Source organism: Pipra filicauda, unplaced genomic scaffold, assembly GCF_003945595.2.
Source record: "Pipra filicauda isolate LSUMZ 115617 unplaced genomic scaffold, ASM394559v2 scaffold13_size5146498_pilon, whole genome shotgun sequence".
NCBI lineage: Eukaryota > Metazoa > Chordata > Aves > Passeriformes > Pipridae > Pipra > Pipra filicauda.
Window position 1 is genome coordinate 4,378,629 of NW_024103874.1, and position 19,207 is coordinate 4,397,835.

The 19,207-nt window shown below is 45.1% G+C and overlaps 1 protein-coding gene across 1 annotated transcript in view; it reads left to right on the forward strand.

Moving 5' to 3' along the window:
- The window catches only part of COL9A3 (collagen type IX alpha 3 chain), a 37,133-nt gene that overhangs the window by 8,621 nt on the left and 9,305 nt on the right, over window positions 1-19,207 (forward strand). The window contains exons 5-23 of the mRNA XM_027710648.2: window positions 183-236; window positions 4,761-4,796; window positions 5,408-5,431; window positions 5,922-5,975; window positions 6,607-6,660; window positions 7,389-7,430; window positions 8,972-9,028; window positions 10,352-10,405; window positions 10,830-10,883; window positions 11,391-11,444; window positions 12,178-12,231; window positions 13,611-13,664; window positions 14,112-14,165; window positions 14,451-14,504; window positions 15,076-15,129; window positions 15,847-15,891; window positions 16,335-16,388; window positions 16,791-16,844; window positions 18,964-19,017. Coding sequence (XP_027566449.2) covers window positions 183-236; window positions 4,761-4,796; window positions 5,408-5,431; window positions 5,922-5,975; window positions 6,607-6,660; window positions 7,389-7,430; window positions 8,972-9,028; window positions 10,352-10,405; window positions 10,830-10,883; window positions 11,391-11,444; window positions 12,178-12,231; window positions 13,611-13,664; window positions 14,112-14,165; window positions 14,451-14,504; window positions 15,076-15,129; window positions 15,847-15,891; window positions 16,335-16,388; window positions 16,791-16,844; window positions 18,964-19,017 — 960 coding nt within the window. The remainder of the gene's footprint in view (window positions 1-182; window positions 237-4,760; window positions 4,797-5,407; window positions 5,432-5,921; window positions 5,976-6,606; window positions 6,661-7,388; window positions 7,431-8,971; window positions 9,029-10,351; window positions 10,406-10,829; window positions 10,884-11,390; window positions 11,445-12,177; window positions 12,232-13,610; window positions 13,665-14,111; window positions 14,166-14,450; window positions 14,505-15,075; window positions 15,130-15,846; window positions 15,892-16,334; window positions 16,389-16,790; window positions 16,845-18,963; window positions 19,018-19,207) is intronic.

Genomic DNA, 19,207 nt, shown 5'->3' on the forward strand with positions numbered 1-19,207 from the left:
TTTTCCTGAAGTGTCATCAACTTTTCTGTTTCTGCTGGAGAAGTAAAATTGGTCCTGGATCTACATATATGTGTTGCATATTTAAGAGTTGAGGGCATCTCTTGATTGAATTAAGGAGTGTGAGAAGAATTTTGAGACACCTAATTGACACTGTTTTGATTTTTTTTTTTTTAATTTTACAGGGTTTAACAGGAACTGATGGCCCACCTGGCCCAAATGGGCCTCCAGGAGACCGTGTGAGTACCACATTAGATCCTAAATCTCTTTAAATGAACATTTTTCCTGATTGTACTGACGGTTTTCTCATTCCTATGTAAATTGGGGACATTCAAGTGTTGATTCTGATGTAAACCCTTGCAGAACACTTGGACCTTTGAAATGAAGCCCCAGGTGGCTTTTCATTAGGCAGGGCATGAGACCCATCTTTCTTTCACGTGGCCTTGAACAGGCTTGAGTTGCCTCAGTGTTGGGAGTACCAGTGCAGAACAACTCCAGTGATATTTCAAGTATCCAAAAAGTTTCTTGAAGCAGTCAACAGACTTAATTATGAAGTTTGTCAAAGTGAAGCTAATTTGGCCTTTATTTGCAGTCTGAGTAGGCAGCTCTGTTATGTTCATAATTACTGTTACTGTTGATTAATCATTTAAACTTTTGCCTTTTATTATTTCTGGGGCTGTCCATATGGTTGCATTATTAGTTGCTTGGCCTTAGTGTTCCCCAACCAGCTTAGCAAGAAATAAGAGTTTTTTCTGCTTCCTGCATATTACAGCTCTGCTAAGGGGCACCACAGGGATAGAGAAATGACTGCCAGGGATGCTACAGATGTCCTTCAGATCATCCACAGTGGGGCCAGAAAGGTTCTTAGGCCTCCTTGTGACATTAAGGACTAAACCTTAATGAGCCACTCAGCACAGATTGTGATCCAGCACGGCTATTCTCCTGTCTGCCAGCTGGGAAGATGAGGCTTGTATCCACAGCTGGCTTACTGGCCTCTTGAACTCGTGGCTGCAGTGATGGGCTGGATGCAAATCACAGCACACAGAGGTTAAAAAAGGTGGATTTTGGTAACATGTATATCTCAATAATCTGTTTGTTGCCCCAAGGAGTTGCTCAAAGCACAAAAACCTATGGACTGTCTCACTCAGTCAAAGGGATGAGTGATACAGGCATGTATGTTTGGAACGTTCTTCTTCCTTTCCCATGTGCAAGGTGAAGTTTGCGTGGCCACCGGGAAAGTTGAGTGGCAGGACCCAAATATCTTGGCCACAGATCCAAACGTCTTGGTCACAGCTCCCAGTGCCTTGGTCACAGCTCCCAGTGCCTTGGTCACAGCTCCCAGTGCCTTGGTCACAGCTCCAAGCCTCTGTCCATCACCACCGCACTAAATCCCACTCTTTTGCTGTCCCTTGTGCCCGTATTTCTCCCCAGAGATCCAGAGCTGCAAAATCCTGGCCACTCTCAGATGGTCTGTGGCAGGAGTCCAGCACCTTCTGGGAACTGATCCCTGATTTCTAAACCAGAGAAGCTCAGGACCACACACAGTGGGCAGTTCTGTGCCCCTGTTCTGTGCTGGGTGGCCGTGTTTGCCCATGCCCACGTTAGCACACAGCTCCTGGCTTGCAGGGTAATTGAGCAGATAATTTCTGGGCACCAGAACTTCCTCTTCAGCTCTGTGGTGGGAGCACCCAGACAGAGTTGCCCTCGCTCCATGCTCTGGTTTGATGTGCTTTCCCACGTCCTGTAACTCAGTCTGTCGGCATGGGGCAAACCTGGGACCTGCCATCATTCGTGGGAGCTTTTCAGGGTCAGTGGTCCATCCGGAAAATTGTTTTAATTGGTCTAATAAAAACCTGGAAGAAGGGAAAACCTCTAAAAGCTTTGGCACTCTGAATGGACAGCGTTGTTATCCCGACTTCCTTTTTTCTCCCTGTCTTTTAGAACATATTTCAGTCTCACACGACTCACTGAAATAAGGTGTCTACTTACTGTTGGGGGCTTGAATTCATGCTCAACACAGTGATTTTTTTTTCTAAATAAGCTTATTTTTCTGGACTGGAGTGTCTGAGACTGAAGCTGTTTAGGGAAGTGGGCTCGTGGAAGCCAGTTTTCAGTACCACATTATTGCCCAACATTTCCTTTCCTCTCTCTGTCACATGCCATCAGTCCAACAGTGATTCCCATCAGACCAGGGACACAGAGCAGTGCAGGCAGCACACCAAAAGGGCTTTTCTCTTCAATATCTCCTGTTGCTCTCAGCGTCCATTAGCTTTTCTCATGGTTCTGCTTACAGACTGAGTAGATCAAGCCTACTTGTTTTTCCAATTTTAAAAATCCTTTCTTTTCAGCTGGGAATGAGCTGGGTTCTTGCCTCTGTTCTAGATACTGGTGTCCTTCATTGGAAAGTTTTTGAAGGCCATTTTGAAATTTGTAGCTTTGCACTGTAAGCAATAAGAAAAACATACTTGTTAATTCTTATTTATGAATGTCATAATAATCAAGTATTTTCTCTGCTCCATAGTTGTGTACTCACGAAGTTTATTATTATAAAGTGAAAATTATGATGATATTGTTTTCTAATCAAAAGAGAAAGAACACTGTTACCAGGAGAACAGTTTGAGTCAGACAATGTTATTAAAATTGAGATGTAAATTAGAGTCTCTCCTCTGAACTTGATGCAGTTGTATCAACTCAGGGACTTGATGATCTCTAATTGTACCAGGAGTGTTCACTGCTGGATGTTGCACTTTCTACCCTCCAAGATATCAAAATTAGGGAGCGTAAAGTGCCAACATTTGGCATTTTGAGTGCTCTGCCAACCTTTTGGCACATTGGCCAAAGCAGAAAGGGGCGATGCAGCTGGTTTCAGAATTAGGGTGTGAGTCAGGAGGTGCCAGGAATTCAATGTTTTCTTTGCAGGAAGAGGTCCCAGCTTGTCCCTTTCAACCATCAATAGTTGTAGGGACTTTCAGCCTCAAAATAAAAGTGACTGGAGGACAAGCAGAGTAACTTTCAGCAAGAGAAATGAATGAGCTGACGTTTGCCCTGGGTTGATTTTTATTGGATTACAGTCCCCTGCTCACAAGACCACTCCTAATGAGGCCTTGGGTCCTCTTTCTCCTTAAGCTTAACAAGGCAAAATATTTCTAATCTCCTTTAGTACACAGAGCACTGGGAGAGGGCAGATGTCATCCCTGGGATCACAACAAGCAGCAGTGTGTGTTGGGATATTTGCCAGGTCTGCCCATCCACCTTGTTCTCCTCATCCTAGGGGTAGACACCATTTAATTCTGCTTCAGGACATCCTTCTCAAGATGTTTCTGTGCAGCATTTTGAGGATGTTTGGAAAACAGATTTGGGCTGGCGAGAGGCTGAGGGAGCCTCGTGCTGTCATTGCTTTGTCCCTGGACAAGGAGATGTCCCTGCTTTGTCCCTGCATCCCTCCAGTGCTTCTTCCTTTTTTTTTTCTTTCCTTTTTTTAAGTTTTTTGAAGAAGTGACCAAATCACTCTGCTCTCACCAGCTGCCTGCCATGGCTTTTTCAAGGAGGGTGTCAGACCTGAGAGCATCAGTCAGCAAAACACACCCAGTGTCTCTTGGCTGGGTCAACCCCCCCCCACTGGAATTTTTGGTTTGTTTTTTATTTTTTTGTTTGTTTTTTGTTCTTGTTGTTTTTGTTTGTTTGTTTGTTTTTGTTTGTTTTTATTTGCGGGTTTCGTTTGTTTGGTTTGTTTGGTTTGGGGTTTTTTGTGGGTTTTTTGTTTGGTTGGGGTTTTTTTGTTTTGTTTTGTTTTGTTCATTTTTACATTTCCATTCACTGGGGGTGGATGAGGAGGTGACTGAGAGCTTATGGGTCAGGATTAAAGAAAAGGGACAGGTTGGACAGGGCTTGGGGCAGCCTGGTCTCATGGAAGGTGTTCCTGCCTGTGGCAAGGGGAGGGGAACAAAATGATCTTTAAGGTCCCTTCCAACCCAAGCCATTCTGTGATTCTGTTTCAGAATTACTACCTAGAATTAATTTTACAGCCTGGCAACCAGTTGGCAACTCTGCAATACAACAAAGGGGTTAAGGAGGTCTCTCTGTCTTCTTATCTTTAGCCAAGCAGGAACTTAACAACTTCAAGGGTGACTTAATTCTAGTCTAAGACACAAGATCACCAAGCTCTAAGAGTAGGAATGCAAATTCAGAAAAGGAGATGGGGGGTTTGCCAAGGAAGCTCATGAAGAAGCAGAAGCTGCCAAATCTTTGCCTTTGCTTGAAGGGAAAATGTATGAATTAATAAAATTCACTAGGATGAGTCTAAATTTTGTGAATAGTTTCAGATAATTTAGTCATGGGACCAACAGTATGAATGTGTTATGAATGAGAATATTTCAAATAGATATAATTCAATTTATGAATGTTTAGATGTTCATGGAGACTACTCTGAGGCCAACTGGGACTTCCAAAAGTGTCTCTTTAATCTTTTAGGAGCAAATGGTGAAGAAAGTTGCTGGGGCCAGTTCTGAACATCCGTCACCACTATCTTAAAATGTTCTTTAATCAAGCAATTAATCAGGAATGGCAAAGTCATTATTATCCATAAATTTCTGTCCTTATATTTGTGAATTCAGCTGAGCATCTCCAATTGTGTCCTGTTTCTGCAAGACACTGCTGGAGTCTCCAATCAAAGATTGGTGTCAAGGAGAGCAGGCATTTTTGACCACCCATATGGAGGTGTCTCTTTTATTCCTGCTAATTTGTATCCTGTTTTATTCCCATAGGGTGCATTAGGACCTGCTGGGCCACCTGGACCAGCTGTAAGTACCTCTCAGAACAGCACAAGTAGTAGAAGTGTGTAATATTATGCCAAAACCATCACCAAGAGAAGATGGGAAGCTTCGTATCCCAGACAAAGGGATCAAAGCCTGAATGAGTGAATATATTATTTCAAGTGTTTAAATATGTATGTATGACCTGTTCTGGTAACACAGGGCCTGTTTTTGGTCTCTGAGATGCTATAAAGCAAACCAGCTTGGGATGCAGACTAAGACACCAAATGCTATTGAAATTATTAGGCATTACCTAATGTCTAATAAAAATTAAAAGGAAAAAAAGGAGAAGGAGATAAACTAGAATGTTGTCCTCCTAACTCTCTGTGTCCCACTATAGTGTCCCTGTACATTGCTTTTCTTAGAGACATCTCATAGGTAACAGCAGTGTAAGGGGAATACAAATTATTAGAGGCAACAAAAGGGTTCATCAAGACACGAGCTCTGCTCTGATTGCAAATTATAATAATTAGGGACAGGGGAGTGCTAAGAAAAACTTAAAAGAGAAAAAAAATTAAGCAGCATTTTCAGAGGTTTTCTTTTCTTCCTGTGTGTTCAGTTTCTAAGTGTTCTTTTACTGTTTTAAATGTTGTTTCCAGGGCAAAGGACTACCAGGACCTCCAGTAAGTAATAGGAATATTTTTTCAAAAAAGAGTTTTAAATTATTGTTTTGGCTTTATTGGATACCCTGAGTGTTACAAACCCACCCCAGGCCTTGGGTCCCTCTCCTGTGCCAGGCAGAGGAATGCAGAGTCCTGCAGGTCACTGGCCTTGTGTGTTTTCTATCCTTGCCCTTAATGTGGGAAAACTGGTAAATACAAGGCACAGCAGCCTTGTAATCACTGGAAGTGTCCAGTTCTGGGGTAGCTTTTGTCTGGTGGGTTTCTGGGGCATTCCAGGGCTGCCCCATGTCTGAGGGATGCAGACTGGCAGTGCACAGTGGTGCCAGGAGTGTGTTCCATTGATGTTCACTGGTAAGCTGATGGTCTGGGTGCAGGAGGGAGCTCCATGGGGGGACTGGGCAAGTGGGTGCAGCCAGACTGTTTGCTGGGCCCTGGGCTTTGGGGTGTCAAGGTCAGCGTGGGTGTAAAATCTCTTCTCTCTGTCCAACAGGGGCCTCCAGGACCCAGTGGGCTCCCGGGTGGACATGGATTTCGGGGTCCTTCTGTGAGTTTCTCCTGCCACTTACTCCTCATTTTCTGACTGTGTCACAACCACAGAAGAGTGAGGTTCACTTCTGGTCTCTTACCCCACTCTGAAGTGAGATGCACAAGACACTACGAGCCCCACAAACACCCATGGGCTGCTGTTCTTGTGTCAGCTTATGCAGGGTCACCCCAGTCAACCACTGCAATGACAAGGATGTGCAGCCATATCTTCCTTCACCAGCTGGGACTAAGGACAGAAGAGCAGCCACTGTCACCAGAACAGGGATTAGATACCAGCTGGTGGGTATTTTCAGCATCCTCAAGGAAGCCACTGCACAGAACAGGACTGGTCTGGGTGACCCTGTTCTGCAGAAGCACAGCATGTTTTTGAGTGCCCACAGCTCCACTGGAGAGGTGCAGAGCCAGTGGAAGCAGGGACATGCCCTTCTGTCCTAATCCCTGTTCTTCCATGTGCATCTGGTGCTCTCCCTGCAGTCACAGAAGCCTCTGCAGAAGGAAAGGTGCAGTTTAGCCCCATTTGAGATATGTTGTCCCACATTCAAAATACACACTGGTATTTGGTATCCACGATTCACATCTCTTTACATTTCCCTTGAAGGGGAATTCTTATCATCTTTCTCTCTTTTTAGGGACCTTTTGGTCTGCCAGGATTCCCAGGACCTCCTGGACCACCTGGACCTCCTGTAAGTTGAGACTCTCAAATAAATGTGAGAAAATTCCCAAGAGGAGTCTAGAATTTTCTCCTTGCTTCCATAACATGCCCTTTTTATTTGCTGCCATCGCCATGAGCATTCAGCAGCCCATAAACACGCTGCTTTGAGGAGAGCAGTGACTTTTCCTTGGTTGCACTTGGATATGTTGATCTCCTATTTATTATTTGTGCTCTGTGAGTGGAGGAACCCGGTGACACCCCAGCTTTGCCCCACACCGAGCACAGGGTGGGCTTGCTGTTCTCTCAAGGAGGGTTTATGTGGTTGCTTGGATCATGATCTGTTCTTGTAGGGCCAGAAAGTGAGGCTTGCAACCAGCAAGTCTCTGGTTTGGATTTGCTGTGGCCTCTCTGGGGGGTTGAACAGTGGGATCTGGAGGTCTTTCCCAAGGAGCTTTCCCCAGGCCAGGAGGAAGTCAGGTACAGCTGCTGCTCTTTAATTGCTGCCTTCATCACCTAAGGCTGAAGGCTTTTAACCAAGCCCAGCTATGCATCTCCAGAGGATGGTTACACCCCTGATGTGTCTGTTTTGGGGGACTGGTGCAGCTCATAATGCTCCAGGTTCAGGCTGTAGGTGGGTCTGGGTATGTGCTTTATGCTGATCCAGCTGAGCTGGGTCTGTAAAGTGCATTTCCTAGGAATTGTGTTTCTACCTGGTATTTGTCTTGTTGTATTTAAAATCCCACATTTCCTGAATTGCAGGGTCTTCCAGGCACCCTTCCTGACGGCGGTGGGGACCTTCAGGTAGGTTTATTTTATGTAGCATGAAAATATGTTTTGGTTTAATCCTTGATGTGACTTTTGGTTGTCATACTTGGATGAGTCTCAGACCATTTAACACAGATTTAGACCTGCAGATGTGGGTCTAAATTACCTCACCACAGAATGCACCAGAGTGGTGTGTGTATTTACAAGATTTAAATGTTTTTTCAGGGAGATACGCACTGGAATAGGTTCCCCAAAGAAACTGTGGCTGCCCCATCCCTGGAATTGTTCAAGGCCAGGTTGGACGGGGCTTGGGGCAACCTGGGCTAGTGGAAGGTGCCCCTGCCCATGGCAGGGAGGGGTAGAAGGAGATGAACTTTAAGGTCCCTTTCAACCCAAACCGTTCTGATTCTAGTGCTGATTTTTTTTCCTTGATCTTTGCCTTCCAAAATGCACATTTTGCATATATCCTTCATTTACAGAACAACTTCAGCATTTGGTAAATGACAACAGCTTTTCATGAATGTCTCTAGTCCTGCTTTGCCACAGAAAAGGTTGTGTGTGTGGCACTGTTTATTTCCATGGATGGTGGCACCGGGTTCCTATGGGCATATGCTTTGGTCAGGCTTCTTTCCTTAGGAGAAAGCCTTGATTCCTTTCTTTCAGGGGAATGAAAGGAGTGTTGAGCCCATGAGCGATGGGAGTGACATTCGCAGATTTCACAGCTGTTGTTGTGACAGCTTCTTTGGTTTTCTAATTGATGTGCCCCAAAAAAAGCTCAGAGTCAGTTCAGACTGCCTTATGGCACATCACATGGAAGTTAATAGAAAATGATGCTATTTCTGCAAGTTTAATTTAAGTTACTTTGTAGAATATACCAGAAAATTAAATTTCTGCTACTGAGGTGTTGCCTGAGGTTTTATTAAAAGGAAAGAAAAGCAACAAACAAATAAAAGAAAGGCTGTGGAAGAAAATCTCATTCCCTATTTATGAAGTTTTTAGAGTTATGGCCCTTTTCTCCATTAAATTTCCATGTATGTTCTGATTTATTCCCAGTCAGAGTTTCCACCAGGGGCTCACCCACACCTAAACATCTGCAGATACCAGCTTATAGGTATTGGAGTTATTTTTCTATTGGTCCCCTTCCAATAAACTCTAATACTTGTTGTTGTTTCACTTAGGGAGTTGGCTGAAGGAAATCAATAGGGGTCAATCGATGCAGAGGATTAAATATGTTCCTAATGATTTACAAGGGACCAATCCAGATTCACTGGGGAACTCAGATTCTTCAGCATTTTTGACTGTGGATACTGTGAACTTTCAGAATGTCTCACAGCCCATGCTCAAAGTGAAGCAGTCCACTCATAAATTGTTATTTTATGGGTTGCTGGGGGTTGAGACCTCTAGGACCCCTTTCCATAGGGAAATGCTGGTCAATACATGATGCTGTGATTCCATCAGATTTAGTGGATTTAGAGCCCAAACCCACATGACCTTTTCACCTGTCCCTAGTAATGAAAGCAGCCTCCCTGGATGTGCTGTGTGTGTTTGCTGAACCACATTGTTTCTGTTCCTTGCAGTGCCCAGCTCTGTGCCCACCAGGCCCCCCAGGTCCCCCAGGAATGCCAGGGTTCAAGGTAAGGAAACACCACCTGCACGAGGATCTGTGTCCCAAAATAAACCCCACTATGAACCCCTGGGGTTAAACTGCTGTGTACACAGTCCATGTCTCCTGTAGGCTCCATGCCTCCCAAACCAACCATGCATTTGCCTGATTTATTCCTACAAATGAAATTTAACCCTTGGCATAGGGTGAGCACGGATTAAAACACCCTGCAAGCCCTGTGGGGCACAGCTGATGGACAGGAGCAAGCAGAGGCAGCAGTTCAGGGCTGCCTTTCCAAGACCTGAGAGCTGTAAAAATCTCACCAGTTCTGAAATTGTGCTCACAGGGGAGCAGATCTTACTGGAGCAAAACATAACTTATATAATTAAATTAATTTAATTGTTGTTTTTATAGCCAGTGTACCACGAGGTAACTTTTTGTTTATGTTGTTGGGCTCTGGTGCATAAATTCAAGGTTTCAACCCTCAGGAAATCTCCCTCAGCAGTCAAACATCTCCTCTGTCCTCTCTTCACATGAAGTCTGTGCAGTGGGTTACACTCCTGCAGTGAGACAAAGTAATAAGTGACTCCAGTTCTTTCAGCAGGATTTAGAAGTTGGCAAGGAGTGGGATAACTCCTGGGAAATCTTCTCAATTCCTCTTGAACTGACCTTTCTTGGGTCTGTTTGGTCTCTGCACTGAGTCATAAATATCGTTACAAGTACCCAATATTTAGGGCATAACTACTCAAAATTCATAGCTCATGAAATGGAAAAGCCTGAGAAGCTCTCCAGTTATGATGCAAATGATGCACAGGACCTTTTTTGTGGTGAGGAATAACATCTGCCATGGCTGAAGTTAGTCTGGATGTCTCCCACAATGATAGGAAGGGAACCAAGATGCAAATTGAATCAGAGTTTTATATAAAAGATTTCAGTGAGACTTGTATTTCTTTGCAAGCTTGATGATGAAGATATTAAAGATGATTTAAAAAAGGAGGTTACAGATGCAGAATGGGGTTTTCAGAAGTGACTCAGCCCCATTTTCAAAGGCAATGGGAACTGAGTTCTGCTTCCTGATCTGTATTTGAGAATTGCATCTGGAGACCTATGGCCTGTAAGTCACTTTGGAAAACCAAATCTGGGCATTTCCTGAAACTACATCAAAACTGGTACCTAACACAGGAACGGTACATGGATAGCCACCCCCAGAAGTGATCTCTGTACACACCTATAGATTATTTTCCCCATAACTTCTTCATGTTATGGGGATTTAGGTCTTACAGCTGTCTCACAAAATTTAAATTTTGAAACAAGGCTCTATTGGGATGTGAATAATCATAACTCTTATTTCTAGGGACACACCGGTCACAAAGGGGAACCTGGTGAAATAGGAAAACAAGGAGAGAAGGTAAGCTTCGATTTAAAAGGGATGGGGGAAGATTTTTCTCTTTAAAAGCTCCATAATAAGTGATTTTTCAAGAAGACAGGGAGAAATAAGGCAACTGGCTGAACAAGGAGAAGTTACTATGACTGAAGTGCATTGACTTCCATTGCTGTGCCTGTAGGACCACGTGCTACCTCTCCAGGAAAATTCATCTTCCCAATGATCATCACGTTAGGATCAGTTTGAGTTGACACCTGTTGTTTCCCATGCAGGGATGTCAGCTCATGAAAAGCCCTGCATTAATCACTTGGATAAATTCCTGACTGATCCAAATGCTCTTGCATGTAGAAGAAATTGCCTATAATTCTGAAGAGAAATCTGGGAGGGAGGTCCCTGGCTGTGCGTTGAGCCTCTCTCTCCTCTTTTCTAATTGATTTTTCTCTCCCAGGGTAACCCTGGCCCTCCCGGTCCTCCAGGCATTCCAGGCAGTGTTGGCCTGCAGGTAACACCTCCTCTTCTGCCCAATTCCCATGACCTTTTCACTGTGGAACTCGATGGAGCCATCAATCACCTTGGTTACACAAACAGCTCTTGCCTCTGCAGAGTTACAGATGTGAAAACTGATGCTGGTGAAAAAACAAATCGTGCTGTTTCACTGAGCTTTAATTTAGGTCCTGCTTTTGGTACCTCACCTTGGATGAGAACTGGGTTCCTGGCAGAGCCCTGGACACCTTTTTAGTGGACCTGAGCTCTGGGCTGGCTTGAGAGCTTGGGAGGTGGACTGGAGAGCACAGGGATGCTGAATGCCCCACGTGGGCTGTCAGCACAGTGTCACTGCTCAGGGGTTGTCACCAAAAGGGTGTCCTGTTTGTGCATCAGAAAGTTGAGCTTTCTGCTGTTCCTCACTATTTCTGAATGTTTTCTGTGTTGATGAGTTTTTACCTCGTGCTGTTCTGCCCTTTTGTGTTGAACAGTGGTTGAGTTCTAACTGATTTGCTTTCTTAATTAGGGCCCGAGGGGACTAAGAGGCCTCCCTGGTCCAATGGGTCCAGCTGGTGACAGAGTAAGAAAAACCTTCTGTTTTTTTCCCCTCCAGCACCAGTTTGTCTTGTAAGAGGTGCCATTTGCACTTATCCTTACTGAATTCCACTGGGAAACTTGTACAGGTATAAAGTGTGGGCTGTGCACCCCCTCACCAGAACAACCTTCCTAAGTCAGGAGAATCCACATTTCCAGGGTACTGTTGGGGTCAGAGCCAGCCACATTGAAATATTCCAACCAGAAGGACAAAGTGCTGTCCCCACAAGGCTGACAATGCTAAAGAATCTTGCAGAATTAAAAAAAAAGAGGAAGGTTTCATTTCACTTTTTGTTCTGTCTCTTTACAAGAAAAAAACCAAAGAAATGCTGATGGACAAAGACTTTCAGGACATGAGAAGTCTCCTCAGTGAGAACAGGGTTAATCTCCAGCTCTTCGTGGCTTTGGACTCTTGTCATGGTCCCTTGACCAGCAGCCTGAGTGGTTTTGAATCTGATGAAGACATGCATTTATTTAGGAATAAGTGTGTTACCAAGAGAGCAAGGCCATGAATGGTATCAGTGTATCAGAGAGATAAAGGTGGGGAGATCCAGAGTTAAAACCTGTTGTTCAGAGGGGGATCTTTTGCAAGTCTGTTCTGCAAACGAGGAGGAAATACGGGGTGTCTTTGTGTTTTGTCAGGCTGAGGTACAAGGTGGGGATACTGTTACTTCATCCCGTGCCAACCACAGCATTACAGTGATGTCTGTTCTTTGCAGGGTGACATTGGTTTCAGAGGCCCACCTGGAATCCCAGGACCTCCAGGGAAAGCTGTATGTATCCACTTCCCAGGCTCTCTACGGCTCTGACTTCCACAACCACAGCCTGAAGTTTATTCCTCCTGCTCTAAGCCCTGCTGCCAGTGAACAGGAGGGTGTGCTGACCACCTCCATCAGATTATTCCCTTTGCCCTTTTCCCTCCAGTGAGAGCAATGTTGTTTCACCTGGCCCAGACCTCGTGATGCCTTTCCTCCAGTTGTTCCCCATGCCAGAATAAGTTCCCCTCGTTTCCATTGCTCTCTGTGCTTCACTGCCCTTCCCTGAGCATCAGCAGCTGGAGAGGGGAATATGTGTTACTTTTGGAGGAAGAATCAGCATTATTCTGAGCTTATATTCTTTGAGCTTTGTCTGTTCCCAAGTGCTCACAACTCACAAGGATTTTTTCTGCAAGCAGGAATAGTTGTGAATTGAAGATGGAATCCTCATCCTTTTGCCAAGCTCTGGGGTGAGGTGTAGGAGAACACCAAACCTGCACACTGGGCAGATTCCTGTACCCTCCTTAGTGTAGCCAAACAGGACCTGAGCTGCACCTGCAGCATTGTGGCCTCTCTAAGAGCATTTTCCACTGGCTTGTCTGTCTTATTGTGGATATTATTTCCACCCTGTCTGTTGTATTGTGGATAATAATGGCTTTAAGCTGAATGAGGGTAGACTTAGCTTAGATATTAGGAAGAAATTCTCCCTTGTGAGGGTGGTGAGGCCCTGGCACAGGTTGCCCAGAGAAGCTGTGGCTGCCCCATCCCTGGGAGTGTCCAAGGCCAGGTTGGATGGGGCTTGGAGCAACCTGGGCTAGTGGAAGGTGTCCCTGCCCATGGCAGGGAGAGTAGAATGAGATGGTCTTTAAATCCCTTCCAACCCAAACCACTGTGGGATTCTATGATAATATGGCATCTGCTTTACAGCAGGTACCTCCACCTGCCCACAGCAGCCAACAGACCACACTGACCCCGAGGCAGTCCTACGCTCTGGGGACCCCTCCCTAGTCCTTGCAATTATAGATTAAATTCATCCAAACTAAAATAAAATCAGACATTTTCTCACCAAACTTTTCATTATGCCAGGCAGTATCTAGACAGTAAATATTAAAGTTTTTCGCCCACTCTATTTCTGCTTAACGAAATCGCTTCATTAAATGAAGGGGAAGAAGGTCCCTGCCCTGAGGGATTGTTGGCAAAGTCCCTACTGTAAAAAGTGTGTCAGGAATCACAGAGTGTAACTGAGAAAGTACAACTGAGCTCCTGGGGGAACGTGTGTGCTCACACCTCTGTTAACACCAACAAACAGCACAGAACCCTCCTCGTTCCACCCTCAAAACCTCAACCTTGTCACTGTGTGATGAAGGTGCTGAATGGCTTTTCTTCCTGTGTCACAGGGAGAACAAGGAAGCAAAGGACCTCAGGGATTCCGGGGGCCCAAAGGAGATACTGTAAGTGCAGTCACACACCCCTCTGCTCCAATACGGGATGTGACATCCCAAGGAATTGGTTTCACAGGTTTATTGTGGCTTGTGCCCCCTTGGTTTGCTTGAAAGGGAGGTGAAAGAGATGAAAGTATCCTCTCAAAAATGAGATGTTTAACTCTTATTAAAGATGCCTGTTTAGTAAGGTGTCGAAATGCTGCTACAGCCTGGAGCAAAGGGATCAGATCCTACATTCCCATTCTTTGAAACAATCAAGAATTTTCCCAAATGTTGCAGCCAGCATTGGGCCAGTTTTATGGTGTGTCCCAAAAGAACCTCCAAACCTATGTGAACAGGAGAGGTTCAGCCCAAACTGAATGAAATGTCCCTGGAGAGTTTGAGTATTATCTTTGTTGACAGATGGTTCTTTAGAGTTGTGTCCTGGCTAATTCAGGATTTATTGTTGATTTCTAGGGTAAACCTGGACCAAAAGGAAACCCAGGGGCTCGTGGACTCATAGGAGAACCTGTAAGTCAATTAAATAGGATACAGGTCTCACTGGTATCTTGCTTGCAGATCAGGAGACAAAACATAATTGGAAAAAAAATGTTTCTTGCCATCTTTGCTGCCAAACTTGTGCTCTGGGTCTCTGTAACCTCCAGTGCAATCCCAGTTGGACTAAACTCCAGTTGTACTGCTGTTAATGAAAATCCTCCCAGTACAACCCAATGCCCAGAGGTTCTTTGATGTGATTGTGTTTTGCAAACCACAGAGCCTCCTCCTGACCTTAACATGTGCTGTGCATGGTTGCAGGGCATTCCTGGCAAGGATGGGCGGGATGGAGCTCCTGGACTCGATGGTGAGAAGGTTTGTAAAGTCCTACTTAAACACTGCAGGAAAGATTCCTGTGACTGTGCCCTAAGTGTTGCAAAGCCACTGATCAAGAAGAGCATGGCTGGAAAGCTTTTGCTTCTAAAAGGTTTCCTAATAACGTCAGTAGTGAAGGAGAGTGAAGTTGCTTCTATTAATTGATCCCAAGGAAATTCCCCAAGTGAAGAAGATGCACATATGATGTAAGCTCAGCTGTGTCCCTGTATTTAGTGGTTCCTCCTGGCTGACTCAAGGCCTTCAGAGATGCCTTTTCAGAGCTGTTGACAGAGTCATCTGTTTATTTCAATTGCCTGTCAGGTACTCATTGCCTGGTTTTTGAACGGTGATCCCTCAGGAACATGGAGTGTGTGCTGCCAGGGAAGGCTGGGAGCTGCAGGGAAACACCTGGGAGCTCATGTCCAGTGGGGGCTCACCTCCTATAGGCACAACAGCTCTTAGTTCTGGGGAGGGAGAAGAATACAAATGCCTGTTTGGGAATGTGTCCCCTCCCTGTGTCAGACTATTTCCCAGTGCTGGAGGATCCCTCCTAACCTCTCACTGTCCACAGGGTGATGCAGCTCCAGTGGGTGCTCCTGGAGAGAAGGGGCCAAACGGACTTCCCGTGAGTATGGAGCAGGACCTGCCACCTCTGGGGTTCCAGCAGCTCAGTCTGCCTGCAGAGATCCCTCCTGGGGACAGGGGAGGGTCATTTCGTGTGTTGTTTCACAAGGGGCCACAGTTAAGCCAAGAGGAAATGCCCTTTTCCCACCATGCAGTCAGGGAAGCAGTGTATAGGACAGAATGGAGAACACCTGGAGTAGCCCCATATTCTAACTCCATAGCTGTTGGCCTCTCTGATTCTATTTAAAATCTAAATTTCAGAGAGATTTTCTCTTTCACATCCCAGTGATGTGCATTCCCTATGCAGGGAGGTAAGATCTGGGTTATAATATCCTGAACTCTGTCCTTGGTTTACTACTGTTTACTGGCAAAATGTTTCAACTATTTAAAAGAGGTAAAGTATTCCTTTCTTCCTGTATTACACAATATTTTGAACAGCCCTGGAGAGATGTTTCTGCTGTGCAAAATGTTGCTGCTGTTGGTCTATTTGCATATTTTTCCTCTTTGCTCTAATGCCAAGGATTAGTGTTTGTAGAGCTGCAAGGGCAGTGAGCAGGAGAGAGATTGAAGTCATAATTTGCACAGTGAAAGCTGCAGAAATCTAAATCCTCCATTGCTTCAAGCAAAGGTTGCTCCTTGTGTGTCAAATCAGACCACAATAACAAATTTAATAACTTCACTTCTTCTGACATTGCTTTAATATAATTTTTTTTCCCAGGGACTGCCTGGAAGAGCAGGTATTAAAGGCTCAAAGGGTGAACCAGTAAGTGGATGTCTCTACTGATGGGTTTTGGTGGGGAAGCTGGTCACAACAAGACCTTTTAGCTTTAGGGTATTGGGAAGACTTACCCCAAAGTGGTGGTGTCAGCATTTCTGCTGGGGATGAGTCCCCCTGGCAGTGAGGAGCAGGAATTAGGTAAAACAAGTGGGCTGGCCTTGATCTTGCTTCTCATTCAGTGAAGACATAGCAGGTGCACAGGAGGGTCATCAGTGGTTCAGTAAACCTCACCCTTTGGTCAAAGTCCCAGGAGCTTCTCTGGGAATCAAAAGCCTGAGCACTGCAAGCAGGAACAGGATTCTCTCATCTTGCCTTCTGGAGACTTTCCCCCCCACATCAGGCTAAAACGTTCCATGGAGCTTTAGATTGGCACAGAAACGACTCTCTGAAGTGATGCCCTAACTGAGTGTTTGCTTTCTGCTCTGCAGGGCAGTCCTGGAGAGATGGGAGAGGCAGGTCCCTCAGGAGAGCCAGGCATCCCTGTAAGTATCCCATCATTTGCACGAGCATGAGCTCTGCTGAGTGAGTTTTAAACCACACTGTGAAGCTGGAGCTCATGTGCTGCTTCCCTGCACAAATAACGATGCAAGAGGTGCTGAGCTGCCTGCAACACGTGCAGTCCCATGGGACTGAGCACTGCAGGCAGTCCACACGGGTGTGGAGCTCCCCAGGGAGCTGGACAGGCAGACAGCTCCGTGCACAGACACTGTGCTGCAGCGGAGGGCAAAGCCCAGCAGGTGTGGAGGAGAAGATGGGCCAACGGGGCAGGGAGTTTGGGACTGAAACAGCCTGGGATCCAGGAATGCCTTCTGGCTCTGCAGTGGGGAGGGAAGGGTGGATTCATGGCTCCTCAGTGTCATGACTGACTGCGGTGTTCTTGCCAGGGCGATGTTGGTGTTCCTGGTGAGAGAGGGCTGCCGGGACCCAGAGGAGCAACTGTAAGTACAGCACTGCCTGTAAATCACCAAAATAGAGTTTGTGTATGGGGTTACTCTCTGGCTACAGCAAAAGGCCACATTCTCTCTGGGGAGTTTTGGCAGCAGAGGAATATGTCCCCCATAAGTGAGTCAGATCCTGTTCTCACTAACGGCTCCCTGCAAATGCCAAGTGATCCCTCCCATTTCCCTTGGCAAAGGAAGCTGCACTTGTCCAAGAGGTTTGAGGAGCTGCTACAGTCTGACAGGAGAGACTGGACAGCCAGCAAGCCCCTCATTAAACAGGAATAGTAAGGCTCTGCTTGTGCTGAAGTGAGCCACTAATGAAGCAAAGCTGCTGTGAAGCTGTTGCAGTGTACACTGAAACCTCCCCATTTCTTTATCACTGTCCTTGGAGCAGGGAAGAGGGATTCACTGCAAAACCTGAAGTCATACACACAACAAAACTGAAAATAACTGCATGTCCCCCTGCCATGTCCCTGCTCCAGGGCAGAGATGATAATCAATAATATCAGGATGGCAAAGCCCTGATTTTGATCACACTACTAAAAACACTTTTCTATCTTGTCATCCCCAGCTAGTGCTGGTGCTGGGGTTGTACCTGACATTCCAGTGGTTTTGTTGGGCTTTTTTTCTTTTGTTTTTTTTTCCTCATCTTAAACTCATTTTGAAATCCAGGAGCCTACAGCAAGTCTAATATGATTTCTAGTATGTACCACTTAGAAGGAATTGAACTGTGTGATTTATTGTTTGTGAGCAGCTGCTCCTGAAACTTTCAAGGAGAGGGAAATCAGCCTTAGAAATAAACTCTAGTAATAATGTTTGCTTTTATTACTGCAGTTTTTCATCAAAATACCTGGCCCCACAAAAGGTACCACATTATTATAGCCAAAAAGCAACAGTAGTTGGGCTAATTGCATTGGTGCAGAGTTCTGACAAGGGTTCAATAGCAGCTGAACCCATGGTTATGTGTAACCTGAGCTCCTAATTTCTGATTTGTATTATTAGAATAATAATTTATTAGTTAAGACTGTGCTATTCTAAGAGAGTTGCAGGATTTTTCTAGTGTTAAGGCTGTTCGGCTCAAAACAATTTGGGGGTTTTTAGCCCAGTGTACCATGGATTTCTCCCCATTCAGAGCCTGTCAGGTCCCACCACATTTAAAGGCACCAGCGCAGCAGAATCATTTTTGATGCAATTTAACTTAACTTTCCTAGAGCTCTGTATTTATAAATAAAGTTCCTTAAATGAAATTAAAGTTCCTGAATAAATTACAAGCAAAAAACAGAAGTGAAAACAGTAACCACAAAAACACCCAAGCAGTTCTATAGCCCTTGGAGGACGGTGCTGCTTTATTTCAGTGGCCAGTTTGAAGCTTATTTGTGTCCCTGAACACTTCACCCCCCCCAGGGATGGCTGTGAAAGGAGGCAAAGCTGCAGTCCCTCCTCGTGACAGAAGCTTGCTGAAGGCATCTGTTTCAAGAAGACAGTTTACAAAATGGGATTTAGGTGCCTAAATTACTTAAAGGGGTGTTTTTCATCCCAGATCTTTATTGGATATGTGATTTTTCTCAGAAGAAAGCACTAGAGACTCCTAATGGTAATAGTCATGTTCTGTCTGGTGAGCTCCTGAAAGTCCCTGCACTAACAGCATCAGCTGCTGCTTTTTTCTATGTTGTTGGTACAAAGTATGTCCAAGCAAATGGATGCAATTGCCATTTTTCATCTCCAAGGGCCTGCAGCACATGTTTTGCAGTAGTTCCTTGCAATCAATTCAAAGCATAGTATTGGAATAGTGGATCCCCTTTAATGGATATTGTCTATGCTGCCACATTTTGCTGTCATTGATTGTCACTACTCATCAGTATGGTATGTTATTAAGCATTAATTATACAAATAAGCATTTCTGATAATAATAATAATAATAATAATAATAATAATAAAAATAATGCTGAGAAAGCACAGTGAACATCAGACATCACTTTACAGTGGTATCAGCAATGCCACGGGGCAAAGTGCTGCAGTACAGAGCTGCACACTGTCTCTCTGCCAATGTAACTACACGAGTGACTTACCTGGCCCTGAATTTGCTCCTCACCAAAGCTGATCTTTCTCTTTTCAGGGACCACTCGGTCTCCAAGGCCCCGTGGGAGCCCGTGGTGTCCGAGGTTTCCAGGTCAGTGTGATGACAGAGGTAATTTAATGGGCATCATGTTTGGGCAGGTCACTGTTTTCTGCAAACCTCTGGCCAGAAAATTGTGTAATGGCTATGAGGGGTAGGAAGAAACGTCTTTCCATTTGCCAGAACTAATCTGACACCTTTAGAAAGGACACAAGCCCAGATAAGCTGCCTGCCAGAACAATTT